The sequence below is a fragment of the Apus apus genome, chromosome 12, assembly GCF_020740795.1.
Source record: "Apus apus isolate bApuApu2 chromosome 12, bApuApu2.pri.cur, whole genome shotgun sequence".
Taxonomy (NCBI): domain Eukaryota; kingdom Metazoa; phylum Chordata; class Aves; order Apodiformes; family Apodidae; genus Apus; species Apus apus.
This window is the reverse complement of record NC_067293.1, coordinates 2,694,470-2,711,451: the sequence shown is the minus strand read 5'-3', so window position 1 is coordinate 2,711,451 and position 16,982 is coordinate 2,694,470. Positions and strand designations below refer to the sequence as shown.

The window sequence follows — 16,982 nt, the reverse complement described above, 5'->3', positions numbered from 1 at the left end:
CCATCTACTTCAAGACCTTGCATTATGTCCTTGACCATTACAATTAATTATTGAATGAGACCACTTGGAATTTCAAAGCCCAGAGCCCACAGAACAGGCACCTCCACAATACCCCCTCCTGCAATACTCAGTCTGCTTTGGATGCCAGATGATCACCACCTCCCTCCTCTCCTATATCCCAAAGCATCCCGTGTCCAGCTGTCAAATACAGCTGTGATGGGAGCCAGGAAAAAATGGAGAGAGACGAGAAACAAAGATGCTTTGTGCAGTGAAGAAACTGCATCATATGGCCAAGCTGTGTACTGTTGCTTCCAACTGTTAAGACCATAACCCTGCACCACTGCCTCTGGTGGCTCTTTGTCCTGATGTCAGGGCATCTCAGAGTCAAGTGTCTCCTTAAAAGCTTGGGAGTCAGTTGCACAACAACAAAGCTGCTCCTCCACTAAAACAAGGAACCAGCCAAGCCACAGGACATACAAACTGGTACTAGTAATTAACCTGCACAAGATCTCTAGGTTTGTTCTGACTTCAGCTGGGAAAAGATGCAAGACACCCTGCCATGTGTGACCTGCGTTCATCTCGCTCGTGCTGCAGCCAACAACATGATCTGAGGTGAGATCAAGCCAAGCTCAGCAGGTGCCGTATGATACACCCGCCCATAAAATGCAACAGCCTTAAAAAGCTCTTTTTAAGCAGCAGAGAAGCAGGGATGAAGTTGCCACCAGCTGAGTGATCTGCCTTTGACCGGAGTCAGCTAAAAGATTCGTGTGAGCTTCAGCACAAAGCTGGGCTGGGCATCAAACGTGCTCCCCCTGCTGCTGTGTGTGTGCAGGGAGGAGGGGGCACAGTTAGCAGCTACCTTCTGCTTCTAATTAAAGAGAAGCATCACTGCAAGTTCCACTGAAATGGCACAACACGCCAGAGGCTAGAACACATCCAGTTAAAAGGACGGAGGGAGAGCAAGAAAGGAGAGAACAATATAAAAGTTTACAAATAGAAGCAAAACCAAGTGCTATTTTAAATTAAACTTGTGTTGATATTCAATGCCACCCCCTCTGGCTTTGCAGAGGCAGGTTTGATCATCCCTGGCCACATCTACTGCTTCCACCTGGCAGCTCTGCACAACCCTGCACACTCCCCAGCACAGTCCTACAACACTCACTCCACTTCGGCTAGGCCTAATTCCATGATAAATTGACCCAAAGTCTCACCAAGCCATCAGGGTGAGCAGGAGGGGAGACCAGCATGCCACTTTGCCCATGCTAGACCACAGCAGAAAAAGGGCAAGGCTGGCCAATGACCATGACAATGTGCTACCCATGTCCCGTAGACAGCAGAGCTCTCATTAGCAGTGAGTTAATTAAGTATGTGATGCCAATAACCTTCCTCCCCAGGGCAGACAGGAGGTAAAAATTTCCCTAGGCTGAGAATAGCCTCAGAGCTTCACTCCCTTAGAGAGGCAAGCAGTGGTCAAGAGCATTCATGCCAAAGTCACTTCTGAAAATGAGCTGCAGACCCTTAATTTGAGGCTGTGTATTTGAACATGAAACCAAAGACTGAAGACCAGCAGCAGCGTGCCAAAGTCACTGGATCAAAACTGTTGATGCTGGGTTGCAAAACCACAGGCATGAATAATTTTTGCTCTTTTCCTTTCAGCACCAGCCAAGCTGTCAACAACAGGAGGATTTCTAGATCCAAATCAAGGCCTCAGAGCTCGGCGCCTCGCCGTGCGCTTCCCCAGCTATCCGAACATCTTTAATATCTGAAACCTCTTCAGACAACTAATGGTAATACTCCCAAGGTATTTTCACAGGAAGAGAAATGTTGCTGATACTGTCCTGGGTGCTCAGGTTTATTTTCTTCCTGAAGTGGGAACAGATGCTGGCTTTAACATGCCTTATCAGGCACGTTACACTCCCTATCATAAAATGGTTAACAGAAGTACACGATAAACACACCTTGGGAGAGCAACGAGTGGGTCTGAGCTTACTGAAAATCAAAACCTCACCCGTATTTCCAGCTTGAAGTGAAAAATGGAGCTAGCTACCAGCAAGCATTAGAGAACAGCCTGAGGATTAAACTTGGCCGATAAAGGGACTGAAAATACAGCAGCTGAACATCCAGGCAACCACGCTGCGAGCAACGCCGAGGGAAAGCAACCCGCATTAAAAGTACAAAGAAACTGATCTCAGCACCTAGAAGGGAAAGACTTCTTGAACAGCTCTGTCATTTCAAAGCTTTCCTCACAAGTCTCTTGCCAGCTCTAGCACTGAAAGAAATCCATTAGCAGATAGGAAAACTCACCAGAGCTCACTGCTGCTGCAACCCACTAAGCAAAGCAGCTTCCAGCCAGTTCCCAGCTGGGTCGACTCCAAAGGCAGCTCCTGGGCACTCAGAGAATCATCCTGGTTGAAAGGGACCTTGAAGATCATCAAGTCTAACCGTAACCTAAATCCCCCTACCATAATATAATTTACCTGTTCAGTGCTTAAATCATGTCACTAAGCACTATACCTGTATTTCTTTTAAACACTTCCAGGGGTGGTGACTCCATCACCTCCCTGGGCAGCCTGTTCCACTGTCCAACCACGCTTTGGGTAAAGAAATTCTTTCTAATATCCAGCCTAAACCTCCCCTGGTGCAGCTTCAGGCCATTTCCTCTCGTCCTGTCATTATTCACTTGGGAGAAGAGCCCAACTCCCACCTCCCTACAACCTCCTCTCAGGGAGCTGTAGAGAGCAATGAGGTCTCCCTTCAGCCTGCTCTTCTTCAAACTAAACAATCCCAATTCCCTCAGCCTCTCCTCATAGGCCTTATTATAGGACTCATAACAGCCATGCTGACCAACACACTGAATCACTGTGGGTGGTGACAGGTGACATTTTCATGCTTGGGTGACAGAAGTCCCTTTGCATACCTATTCTTGAGTTTCATCCCTGTGCACCTCGGGTACTGCAAATTTCAGCACCGATTTGCAGCAGAGTGGTGCTGCTTCTCTCTGTGGTGCTATAAGCAATCCAAGGAGCCGGTTATCTTTTCAGCATGCTCGTGGTCTCCCTGCCATGATTCCCCAAAAAACCAAGGGCAAATGAGGGTCCAGTTTACCCGACTCAGTCCCTCCCTGGGGCTATCCCTGCAGCTCCCCGTGGCCAGCATCAGAGCTGTGCTCCCAGCCAGCGCTCCGCATGCACTGCATGGGATGAGAGCTCCAGCTCTGGGACAAAACCAAACACAAGCCACACTGTGGCTTCACCTTCCCAGCAGCTCTGCAGCAGGGCTATACACCCTAGCCAGCCCAGCCCTCAGCAGGCTTGTGAAGGTGTCTGAAGAGAAGTAAAGCAGCAGGGATCTACTCACAGTGCAAGCACATGGAGAAATAAATGTGCCCTGCTCCCCCAGGGCACAGGTGTCCTTCCTCGCATCGCTCCCCCCTCATCACCTCAGCCAAGGTCTGGCTACCTTCATTTTGCAATTTAACAGGATTTGCCAGAAACTCAGCCATCACTTCTGAGCAAAGCAAAATGCTCTTTCCGTTCTAGGCAGGACTCTGGTGACAGAGCTGCACACCTCCACCAGCTGCAAGGGGAGCAGCAGGGGCTCCATCAGCCCATGTCTTTGTAGAGAATCATAGAATGGTTTGGGTCTGAAGGGACCTTAAAGATCTTCTAAATCCAACCTAGATCATCTAGATCTTTGCATTTCTGCCTAGAGACACAGATGCCCAGGCTGGGGCACATCTGCCTGGCAATCCTGTACTGGCTGAAGTATCTCCATATGCTTTTTTGGTGGTGGGTTGCTGGTGGTTTTCATCATGTATTTTTTTCAATGAGACTTGTAAGACTAATCTTGAATTCCTCTGTGAACAGTTCTCATTTCCCAGATTCCATCCTGTCACAGACACACCAGCTCCACAGGATCTTCTGTGCCCAACCATAATTATTCTAACACAAACAAGTCTTGCCTAGCAGGGAGTCCAGCTGTGCAGGGCAGGGATCAGCCACCGCAGCTCCGCGTCCAGACGGAGAGGCACCACACCACAGCTAAAGGGCAGAAGTCCTGCCACCTCCTCTGAAGGGTGGGGAGGGGACACATCTCCTGCTGGGTATGCAGGAGGAAGTAGCTAACACAGCCAAACCCCAAACCTTTTTCTCTGGTCACTCAGGCCATCAGTGCATCCACCTCCTCGCTCCCAGGACCTGGCTAGAGCCTCATCCCAACCCACCCACCTCTTTGGGTTGGTGTCTCTCTGTGCTGTGAGTTGCCTGTTGGCTCCCACTCTGTCGGAATGGATTCAAAATCCTGATAAGTTAATTGGAAGGGGAAAAAACATTTTTAAAAAACCATTTACATAGACAAATTAACAGCCTCTGTCAAATCAACTTCACCTTCACCTCAACTCTGCAACCTTTACAAACAAATGTACAGTGCTAGCTTAAGGCAGGGAACCCAGAGAAGATCAACTATTAGCAATATATGACCCCCAGACCTATTGTCTCTCTTGTACTTTCAACAGCAGAGAAAGCATTAACTTCAAGAGGTGTTGGAGTTGAATATTTTATAACATTGACTTGTACTGCACCTTTCCAATTGTCTTTGTGGCAGAAAGCATGAAAAGACTTAGGAAAATCACTCTTCCCTACATTCATGATTAAAATATCAACAAGAGGTGGCTGTACTAGGCACATTTTCAACCAGGGAAAAAGCAGCAGACAGGGAAATTAATAGCACATAGATACAGTCCTAGAGAGAATTTTTTTTCTCCAATCTGCCCTGAGACTCCTTGATAAAGTATTTTAATACTGGATTGTATGGGTGAAGTTTTTAAACAGACAAATTACGGGAATAATAAAGCTTTAACACACACCATTAACTGTTAAAGCAAGGCTTGAGATGGAAGCTGCCTCCTGCCATAACTCTACTGCAGTCCCTCTTCTGCATTGCTCTTTACTTCCCAGGAACAACACCAGCTCCAAGGCTTAGGTTTAAATGCATGCCTGGGGGTGCACAGTTCCCCAGAGCAGATTAACACCAGCATGACTGCATCTTGGGGACTGCAGAGCTCCTGAGAAACATACCTGGTGCTCAGGTGCACATGCTCTGTTTAGCCAGCTCTGCTGCAAGCTCTAAAATGGGCCCAGCTCCCCATGCAAATGTCCCAACACAGCCTGGGGGTGGGTGTTGAGGGGAGACAGAAGAGCAGCCTCATGGAGTAAGGATCACAGAATCATTCTGGTTGGAAAAGACCTTGAAGATCATCGAGTCCAACCATAACCTAACTCTACCAACCATTAACCCAAGAACCTCAAAGACCAGGAGGAAAAACTACTGCTGCACAAGTGCTAGCAATGCCATGAAAAACCAAAGCAGCCTAAAGGACAGGCAAGGGCAGTGTTGTTATTCAAGCTGTCATCACCACGGGCATGGAAGACGAGTTTTCCCTAATTCCAGCAGTTTTTAATGACAATTAAATAACCTGTCATTATCCTTAATAACATACAGGTGAATTGAACTTTTCCTACAGAAGCAGTGGTGGCCAACGTCAGCAAGAAAAGAGGCTGATAACAGAAGCCAGTGAGAGAGCAAAGCCTCACATCTTCAAAGACAAATCCTACAGCATTTTATATTTTGCTATGACAATGGTGTCTGAAAACAACCATATTTACAGGATAACAGTAAATACAACTGTTTGCTTCTAGGTATATTCTTTGAAACTCAATATGGGCTGATAAGTTTAACAGAGAAACTTTCTTTCCATTAAAAAAAAAATAATAAATGTATTCTACCACTCAGGGGCAGAAATATTTACCCCAGATCCCAGATGCAAATCAACTAGAGTCAGGCCATCTGCAGTACTGTAGTTCAGACTGTTAACACTTCCACTGCTGCCTTTTTCCTCTCCTGACCAGCTCATACATCCATTTGTAAAAAAAAATAAAATAATAATAATAAAAAAATTGTTCAGGGCTCAGGTTTGATGTAAGAGCTTTACCTGAAATAAGCTTTCAAAACCCAGTGGCCATTCTCTTTTAGTGACAATTGCCAGGTAATTAGCTTGCTTGACTTGGATTTTTCTTTTTCTCCTATAACTCAAAAATGTCTCTAGAGCAAATAAAAGAATCACTCAAGTATTAAATAATCAAGAGGAGTTAGGTTTAAACAAGTACCTAACTATATATGGCATTAATTAATTCAAACAGCTCTGTCAAGTAGGAAAGCACTGAATGTTTTTGCAATGCTCAGTGGGTTTTTTTATTTGTTTTAAAGGAAGTCAGTGTATGATCTGGTTTGGCAGAGGATGGGCAGATGATGGCTCTACTGCTATGGCTTGTGTTGGCTTTGGTGGCACTCCATCTATTTGTCCTCCACAAACACATTCTCTGTAGAAAGACAGATGTCCCAATATTTGATAATGTAACTGACAGTCATGTTCCTCCTCTGTACATGTGGGCATCTGCAAGAAGTGTATTTTTATTGCTGTGCCAATAAAATAAGGTTATGGGAGGATATTTATCCCTTCAGGATCGTACAGCAGTGCAGTGTGTGCTCACAAAACCTGGCGTGCAGCCTGTAAGGGCTTCTGTCCTGCCTTAGCACCACAAGCGTGGCAGGTTTGCTAGTGCAAAACATGGTTTTGCCCACAGCTCAATATGTCAACTGATCTTTCAAGATCAAATGGGCTCACACGACAAGTAGAAGTAACTTTTGTTTCTTACCGCCTTGGAAATGCCAACGGGGCTTAGGGTTGAGCTGAGTTTTCTCTCTTTTATAGGTAAGTATCACCTGTAAGATGAACCCTCCGTCTCACCTGACCTCAAGCTAAACCTACAGTTACATCTCTGCTCCTTTGCTGTTCCAGAGAGGGTCAGCAGATTCTGGCTGATGGGAGAACCTGCCCTCGTTCCACGGCAGCAGAAGTCAAGCCTAGCAGAGCTGCTGCTCCCAGATCCCATCAGCTGGAGCCTCCCTGCTGTCCTGGGGCACAGGGCACACTTGGGAGGCTGCTTTAAAACAGGGATTTTCTGCAGAAAAGGACCAAGGCAGGCAGGTTGAAAGCCGGTGTCCTGCACTGCAACCTGCAGCCCACGAGTCCTGTCACATCCATCTGCACTGGCAACCAACACCTAAACCCAGCCCTCAGCCACAGCCTCCTCCTGAAACACAGGGGTAATCCAAGATTGGTCCCTAAATCCCTTCTGAGCAACAAGGAGAGCTTGCACCACAGGTGCTAAACTACCCAGGGGGTGTGAAGCCCGCCAGGTGCCACCACGTTCTTGCACAGCCTGCGTGTGTGCAGTGACATGTCTGGGGCCATGGCCCAGCAGAGATGGCACATGGAACAGCAGAGAGGAGTGCTGCTGGCTGAATGCCACACAGCTCAAAATTCACAAGCTGATACATTTCCAAAGCCCCCCACTCCTCCCCCCTCAAGAAAGATAAGAGTTAGTTACAGTGCAAATGCTACAGCGACCTACATAAACACAGTCCTTTTGTAACCAGGAGTCAAGAATGACAGGAACAAGCAGCTAACAGGGAAACGGTGGCAGATTTTAATCACTGTTGGCTTGAAGCAAACTCTAGCAACATTCCCACACCTTTGGCCCCATCCCCAACCCTGCCCTACCTGCACGGAGCAGCTCAATTGCATCTCAAGAAAAATCTCCCCTGCAAAACAAGTGTTGTATTACCCTGCCCATCCGTCCTTGGTGTGCAGAGGAGCAGGATTTTCTGAACAAGAAAGCCTCAGTTCCTTGGGAAGCTCAGAAATACACACCATGTGTTTCTAAAGAGTCAGGTCACTCCTAATAAATAAGAAATAACCTCATCCCTGGGATTAAAGGTGGCCCCAAACTGGAATGAGCTACTAGAAGAGGGAAAACCAGATCTCCTTTAGTAAACCAAGCACCTCCCCCAGGCATTTCTGTGGAGGTACATCTTAGTGCTGTTAAAGGAGACAAGGGGACACCGGGGGAGCAGGACCAGCCTTTCAGAGCTACCCAAGGCAAGCACAGCACCCGGGGAGTACTGAAGAAGCTGGGATGCCTCAGCTCCCAGCCTCACACCCCAGCTGATGACTCCAGCCCCTTCCGCTCTGACCAACCCACGAAGAGGCTCCAGCCCTTAGCTGGTAGCCCAGGCCACACAGCCACCAGTTTCCAATGCTGCCAAAAGTTTTAAAAATTATAGAACTGGAGGGGGGAGAAGGAAGGAAGGAGCTGGCAGCTGGAGCATTTGGAGACTGTTGGCGGGAGGACAAGGGTAGGTTGGCTTCAAGAGGCAGAGCTGGTGGTGCCCAAGCAAGCCCTGCTGTGGCAGCGAGGCAGGGGAGGTGCAGAACTCACGGCTGTGGAGAGCTTCCCTTCATTCTTCTGCACGTAGACAATGGCCTCCCGCACCTGGGAGAAGAGGCTCAGGAGGACGTGTTCCATGTCATAGATGCCGTGCATGCCCTTGGTCAGCCCCTCCAGCGACCCGATGTACTCCCGCCAGTGGTGGTCGACCTCCAGGGCGCCCGCCAAGCATCCCTGCATCACCAGGGTGCAGGAGGTGGCACAGGGCTTGGCCAGGAGCAGGCCCTGGCAGTGTGAGCAGTACCACAGCTTCAGCAGCGCCCGGCCGCAGTCCTTGCTGAACTTCAAGTGGTCAGTGGTGTTGATCACCTCGATCCCCAAGTTGAGTGCCTGCAGAAAGGCCCGTGTGGCCTGCAGAGACTTGGACACCTGAGTCATCATCATCTTGGGGTAGTTCCCAAAGGCTTTGAGGTCTCTCCTGGCTGCCCGCAGACATTCGGTCATTTCCAGGGAGGGATCGGGGAAGCCGGGGTTAATCAAGTGAGAGTAAACCAAAGGGAACAAACTGTCAAAAAATTCATTTATCATGTCATTCACACTGATGTCAGAGCCCAATATGTACAGCGAGACGTCGGTAAAAAGTTCTCCAACAAACTTCAGAGCTCTGGGCCCCATGCTCTTGTAGTGGGTCCTAAACATGCTGTTGGTGAAGTTCCTCGCGTGCCGGACGACGATCTCAAAGGCTTCTGCAAAACAGATCAGAAAAAAAGGAGTTATTAAGAGATGATGAGCTGAGGAGCAGGGAGGATCACGTTATGCCACATTTCTGCTGCAAAAGCTGGTCCCATCCTGCCTACTTGGGGTCACCTGCCTGCTGGCAGCTGCGCCTGCTGCAGAACTTCCCAGCGTCAGCAGTTCTCAGGGCAGATGCATAAATTCTGTACACACAAGCTGCATTTCAAAATGGCAAAAACTACAATCTGGTTAACATTTCAGCTTTTAAAGAAAATATTGATTCAAGGAAAGGGCCAGACTGCAATTTCTTTCTCTCCTTCTTTCATATTGATTTGAAATTAACAGGAATTCTATCTGAAGACTTAATTTAAGGCAGAGACAAATGTCTGACAAACTGTACAATGTTTAAAATCAGGAAGCAGTAAATGCTGACATTCCATTATGAAAAGGAAAATATTTATGGGAGTTTAATCACAGAGGATATTCAGACCTGACCCCCCCAGCACCCACCCTGCACTAAGTGTCCTCAAAGCCATTTGAAAAGCCCCAGCAGTGCTGTATCTTTCCCAAATGCATCAGGCTCCCTTCAGCTGCACATCCAGCCTTTCTTCTGCCCTGGGCACAAGCTGCCCCGTGGTCCAAAGTGATGCTGAGAGCTGGCAACCACTCTCACTCACATTAGGTTGTGCTAAACTGCACTGTGAAGCTCAAGTTTTACACCATCAAATCGCCAGGACAAGAATGGGTGCATGTTTCCATCTCCCCCTTCAAAGACTTGAGGACTTTCTGCCCATGCCCTCTCATGGGGTGAGCAGAAGAGCCTCTAGCAGCACAACCACAGCATGGTTATTCCCTTCATTACAGCTCTCCTCACCAAGAGGCTTCCAAAATATCCATACCTTGGTACCTAAAGGCAACATCCCTCCACAGAACCCAGTTTGAAAGTTAAAGCATTAGAAGGGGAGGCCACCAGTGCAAACTAAAGTCTTTTCCTTCAGCCAGCTCTCTCTACCAGCCTGCATCCCACCCTCCAGGGTAATATTCATAAAATGCTAAAAATAATGAACAGCCTCTCAGTTCATAGGTCACCAACACCCCGTGATGTAACTGCTCTCAACCATGTCACTCTGGAAACACAAATCCAGACCCAATTTGCATGAAAATTATTCTCGTTCAATAATTAAAGCGACTGTTTAATTTTTAAAACAGTGTTATTTTTTCCCATTTGTTAGGGCTGGGATGCAGCTGAGCATGGCCTGATGCCTCTCCAGGGCGTTTAGTATCAACACTGGCACAAGCACTGTCAGACCTTGCTGTTTGCCCCACGTAACCTCTTGTGCTACTCAAGAGCTTTTGGGACCATCACATCTCCAGGGCTTCCCAGGTGCACCCTAAGCAGGTACACCTGCAGGGCCAGGGACCTGCTGCCCCCACACCAGCACACAGAAAGCTATGGTGTGAGCAGGACCAAAGCAAAAATGACCAATATACTTTAGCCAACTTTGTCTCCATCCCACCTGGTGTCTGCACACCTCCCAGCTGGGCCACTGGAGCATTTTGGCCAGAGGTCCTGACACCTTCACCAGGACTGGAGCAACCATCTGTGTTCCCAGATGAGACCAATCCTTCCTGACACCACAGTCTGAGGGATGCAGCAGAGCAAGGACACTGAGCCCCTCTCTCCATGCCTCCCTGCCCTCGACAGCAGGCATCTCCACACCCAAACACACCATTGCAAAGCTCTCCAGGCACAGCAGCTCATCCCACACAGAGCAGGCCAAACGTGGGGACTCTGCAAGCACAGCAAATTCTGGTTGCGCTCCTACGAAAAGTTTTAAAACAAAAAAAGTCTCTTTAAATAGGGCAGTGGGATTATAAAACCTTTTTTTTATTATTTTTCCTTCCTTCCTTATCCTCAAGAGCACCAGAAAAGCTTTTTCCTCCAAGAGCACAAAGCACTTTTTTGGGCCAGTGTTTTTTTGACAGCACTGCAGACGATGCCAGGATTTTCACGCTGTGCCTCACGATTCGCCTTTAACCTCTTCTCGGTTAGTTCCCTTAGAAAAAGTCCTCCTTCTTTCCTTTTCCTGCTCCTCTGTGCTGTGCAAGTTACCAGCAGATCCAAGAGACTCTTTACTGATTAGAAAAATATTCCAAGCTCCTGTGCAAGCCTCCTATGGTGAGAAATGCTTCAGAAAGGAACTGAGAACAGTGGTGTATCAGAAGAGCATGCACACACAGTCCCTCTGCTTTAAAGATCATGACATGCACATAATTCTTATCATAATAACTGGCTAAGAGTGTCTATTTTATGGGCCTTGAAGCCTTTGCATATATCCATTAGAGAGAACAACAGGAACTATAAAAGCACACAAACCCTCCTGCTGCCCTATGAATAGATGCAAGAAATAATAAAACTTCATTAAAAAAAAAACCTGAGTCTCACACATCCAAAGTCTCTCACACCCAACTCTCCTTAATAGTTACTTATTCTGAAATATTCCTCACAAAGGGCTGGCTGCAAGAATGTCAAAGCCCTGGCTGCCAGCAGAAGTGACCCATGGTCAGGCTCTGAGCGCTTCAAAGAGGAGGAAACTTTATGGGTCAGTCCCATGTGCTCCCACGAGAGATCCTCACAGGGAAACAGAAGGGACACCTTATTACAGAAGCAGCACAGGCTGCTGCTTGCTCAGAAAATCCCGCAGCCTGGATTTGCTGCTGGTAGCATCCACCCTGCTCACAACATGGCATTACTGAAGCTCCTGTTGCTGCAGGACAATTGAATCTCTTCTTTTCTTCTATTTATTTCAAGGACGCTTAAAAAAATAATCACAATTTAAGGCTGGTTTGAAGTTCTAGCTGAACAGAGTAAATATAAAGTGTAGCACCAGATTTGCTCCCAGCTGGCAAAGGTGCTGCATGGCAGAGCCAGCTCACATCTCACTGTCTCCATCACCATAGCTGTGCACACACAGCAGAACCCCATCATGTCATCTGGTTATTTATCTGCTCATTGTCTGATACGATTAGTAAGGAAAAAAGCCCACAACCAAAACCCTACCAAAACAAGAAACAGCAACAAAAAACACCACTAAAAAAACCACTTTTGCATGCACTGAAATGCGAAGAGCCCTGATCCACAAGTCTGACTTGGGGAGACAACAGCCCGAGCTGCCGTGGGCCACCACACTGGAAAGGCAGCCCTACCTGGGTAGCTCTTCAGCACATTTCATCAGCAAGTACCTAAAAAGGTGCTGAACACAGACACAAATTGTACTCCAAAATCATTGCAGTCAGCACAGGGACAAAACCTGGGAGCAACTGAACCACAGTGCTCTGTCCTGGGATGGATGGGAAGAAGCATGCCAGGTGAAACATCACCAGCAGAGCACTGTACCTGCTGCACAGACACCTGGTGACTCCCTCTGTCGAGTATATCAGGGCTCCCAAAGGGTGGGTGAAAGCTGAGACTCTACTTCAGACCACAGTTGTCAAGCACCAGTTGAGAAGTACGGGCTATTAGTTATTTTTCCAGCAGGACTCTGGCTGAAGCACCTGGAGAGGAATTCCTGCCTGGTTCCAGCGGTCAGGAGAGGACTCAGCAGCTTTCACAGTGCAAAAGCTCCCCAAAACACACCCCAGGGAGAGCTGCGCGGCCGCTGCAAACGGGCAATTAGGGAGAAGAAAATAAATTGTAAACGAGCATAACAGCGCCCTGAGCAGGGAGTGCTGGCAGGAGAAGGGAATCGCTGTGTCCTCGGTTTAGATAATAAGAGTCTGGTGCTCGGTGGAAACGCTGCAGCTACTTCAGAGGGGCTGATGCCGGCCCGGAGGAGCTCCGGAGGAGCCCACCGGCTCCCCCCGGCTGCAGGAGGCTCCCCCCGGCTGCAGGAGGCTCCAGCCCAGGCTGGGGCACGAAGGCTTCATTTTAGAGACTCCGTGACGCAGTGAGCCATTCCCACCGAGCATCCTCCTGCAGGCGAGAGCCCAAACCTCGCAGGACTCCTCCGAACTGTAAAACACAGAAGAAACTGGGTTTTGTTCAGCAGAAACCTCCCTGGAGCTCAGCACGGGTCCCTGGCATCCAGCTGGGTGCCTCTCCCGGCAGGTTGTGCTTCAGCGCGCCTTGCCCGGGACGCTGCTGCCTGGAAGCGCCCTGGGCTGAAGGCTGCCGCCCCACACACCCATCCCTGTCCTGCTCTGCGTACAAAAACACACTTTGAACACTTTTTGGGTGCGAATGTGCCCCTTCTCCTTCAGTAAATCTCTTCTGTTGGTGTGAGAGCTCCAGGGCAGCAAGGGCACCAGTTGGCACAGCCCCGAGGGGCAGGAGCCATAGGCCTTCACGTCTGAGTGAGCTCTAAAGGAAATATCTCTTTAATATCTCCAATGAATCAGACAACTTCAGACTCATTGCAACAGCCTGTGCTCCTAAAAGACGCACAAAAGAGCTCACCAAGGGAGAAACAACTGTTTGCAGTAAGGGCCTGGCTGCCACAGGCACTACTGCCGAGATGAGCCGCGTGTCATTTCTCAAACAGCAGGTAATATTTATTTACAAACTTGGAAAGGGTTTGCCATATATCGAGCAGAAAGGAAACAAAACCCAAGAGCTTTTCCCCTGGCAGCAACAAGAGCAGACTCCAGATTTGTTCTGTTATGATTTACACTACACTGCAAGTTTTTAACAACATTATCTGGAGACAAAAGCTCTTCTAAGCAGCATAATTACTTTTGTCTGTGACATTATAAAACCCATCAGATGGTGCCACTGCTGCTCTTACAGGGTTTGTTTCTCCAAGCACATTTGGGTTTAGAGCTTAAGAAATTCTTCTTGGTTTTTGTTCTTTTTCCCCAACTATGACACAGACTTTTGAATTACTTTTACAGTATTGTCACTAAAAAAATTATGGACTTGAGCTCCTGAGCTTATGAGATTAGCTTCAATGCATTAGTAATAAAAATAAGAATGATTCAGTTATTCTCTGTTCCGAATTTTAAGCCACCAGTGTCTGCACTTCCTACCTTGGCTCCACCACCACCAGATCAAGAGAGGAAAGGTCTCTGTCCAGCCTTTAAATGAGAGGGGGGCTTCCTCCAGCTCCCTGCCCACCACCCTTGCTCCCACGGGAGCCAGGTTTGAAGTCTCCCAGGCCAGTGCTGCTCACCCTCCAAAGCCAAATCTTTATGGTCTTGTCAGAAAAGCATCTTCTCCTAATTATCTGTGCCTATCAAAACTCCAAGCTCTAAAGCCATTTACTTTTAATTGTTCAGCTTATCTAGTGCCCTGGCATTTTCAAAGACACTCCCTGAAGTTTCTAATAAAAATACTGTATGGTAGCATCTCATTACACCCACTCAAAATGCCCCAAAATGCTCTCCTGTTATATTTTAGGTAGCAGTGTGACTGTTGGGCAATTAGTCACACTGTGGTTCACACATTTATTATTTATATCCCATGCACAAAAATTTAGTTAACGCAGACAGCAGAGCCCACCAACACCCAGAAGCAAGGAGACAAGAAATGCTGGTGTCCACAGCTTCCAGCCTTCAAGCAGCCTCTTCTGGTGGTCCATGCCTGGATCAGACCCTGCCTGGAGGGAGCTGAGTGCAGTGCTCCCTATCCTGAGCAGGCATCCTCATCTCACCACAGCAAAACCAGGGTTAGGGTTGCTGGAGGGGAGCACTGGAAAGCAGTTTTTCTTTTGAGGGGCACAGGAATGCCTTGGAAGATCCCTGGAGAACCTGAGGAGCACCCACTTCCATGCAGGAAGCCCACACTAAGCGAGATCTTCAAATAAATAAATCTCACAGCAAATACCTCTCCAAAAATTACTCTGCAGTGAAATCTCTTCAGGGGCTTCATGCTTGAACACGTGGCTGTGTCTCTTTTGATTAGTGATGGGTTGCACGTCTATTGTGCAATTTGTTTTCCTGAGCACCAAGAAATATTCTGCTTTGTGCCATGACAGATGTCTGAATGCTTAAGAGATTCCTGAAAATTTAATAAAGACAACGTTAAAAATGCAAACAGTCAGGGCTGGCACGAGTGGTGGATGAACATGGTTCTTTATCAAAACCAAGGGGAATGGAAGGAATAAGGGCCCAGAGAAGAAGGCTCAAACTGGGCCCTGGGAGCCCAAGTAGGAAGAGCAGAGAGAGAGAGAAGGATGTAAGAGCCTTCTGCAGCAAAAGGTGGCTCAGTTGTGCTGCTGACCTGTAAGACCAAAGAAAGATAAAACTCTCCCCATGCACACCAGGTCCCCACCCTCGTGCTGAAGCCCACGTGAGGGTTTGAGGGTTCAGGTGTCCAGGCTCCTCTCCATCACTGGGCACCAGCAAAGGGATGCAGTAGGGCTACTGGGAAGAGGCATGGCAGAGCTCAAATGCAGGAATGCCCAAGGATGGAGGGAAGAGAGCACCTTGGAGTGCATCAGACAGCTCCCACCGCTGCTGTGGGGTGAACGTTGCTCCTGCAGAGGTGATTTACTGCAAAGGAAATGGTGGGTTTATCCTCATCCAGTGCTCTCCAAGACAGCTGGGAGTTTGCAAGAGAGAGAGAGCGGGGAACAAACTGCTGCTCCACAGAGCAGGGACCGCTGGGGTCAGGGTGGTCTCACCCCAAGCCAGCCTGGTGGGAAGGCAGCAGGGGCTGGCGGGGCTTGCTGTCAGTGGTGAGGAGCTCACTTGCAGCCACATGCAGAAACATCTACGCTCCAAGTATTCCATATTTTCCCTTCTCCCTCTAAAGAGGACAAGTTAATTAAACCAATCCCACAGAACAGAAAAAGAGATGCCTGAAAAGAGCACTACCAGGCCTTTGTTGTAATTATTATCAAGGACATGCCCAGAACTAGTGTCACATCACTGGGGAACCTTCTAGCCCAAATATTTACACTCAGCACTTCTGTTCCCTCTTCCCTCTCCAATTGCTGTGGTGATGCCAGTCTCCATCTATAGCTCTTACTCTGAGCCAGCAGAGATATCCCAGACCCAGGCATGTTACCACTGCAAAGCCATATCTGGGGTTGGTTTGCTTTTATTTTTAAATGCTGAGTGCACTCCTAAAACAGAGAGACAAGGAAACCAAGCACTTGGTCAGACCCTGCCCCCAGCCCCCCAATCATGTTTTACTAATTAAAAGGTCAAACCTCCACGTAATGGGCTTGTAAAGATATCCCAAAAAGCACGCCTCAATGACAAGCCACATTTCAAGCAGAGGGCAAGTGATTACCTACAGTCCCTCCCAAATTTACAAGCCAAACATTCCTAAAGCCCAGGACATCACTATGTGTAGTTCCTCCATTTCTTTTAAACTAAAAGTTACAAGCAATTTCAGAAAAAAAAAATGCATGCCTAGCAAATTCCTTTATTCAACAGAATAAATGTAGATAAAACAAGCCACTAGGTCAAGTTGAGCTTGTATTTAAAAATCAAAAAAATAAGTCTTTGGAAGTGGATTGGTCTCAGTAACTTTAGAGCAAGGCAGATCTGAAAGTAGTTTTCCAGGCTCCCTTTCATTCCCGAGGGCTTTTATCAGCCTGTTAAGTCTCTAACAATGGAGAGCAGACTATTTATTTAAGAAGCAAATTCCTTCTTTTATAATCTCCCTTGGCCGAATTCTCTTTAAAGTTATCTCAACTGTCTGATGAAAAGCAAATGGTAGAAGATCAGTTCTTGATCCCTATAGTAACACTAAGGACTTGTGCTTATTTAAAGGCACTTGTTGACCATTTTAAAGTCACTCCAGCTTCTTTATTTGGGATTTCAGCTTCCTATCTGTGCTGGCAGAACTCGGGAAAGGCTCAGTAACATACAGCAACCAACATCACTGCAACTATCTTCCCCTGAGGAGCAGCTGTTTCCAAGACACAGAACAGTGCCCAGGCTCTCAAAAGCAATTTAGTGATTTTTAAGCTGATTTTATCTCAAGACACCTCAGAGAAAGGCAAGGGCTTC

At 47.7% G+C, this 16,982-nt stretch overlaps 1 protein-coding gene across 1 annotated transcript in view; it reads right to left on the bottom strand.

Annotated features, from left to right (window-relative positions):
* Positions 1-16,982, bottom strand: part of GPC3 (glypican 3) — a 141,268-nt gene that overhangs the window by 68,722 nt on the left and 55,564 nt on the right. The window contains exon 3 of the mRNA XM_051630195.1: positions 8,340-9,034. Within this exon, the coding sequence (XP_051486155.1) occupies positions 8,340-9,034 (695 nt within the window). The remainder of the gene's footprint in view (positions 1-8,339; positions 9,035-16,982) is intronic.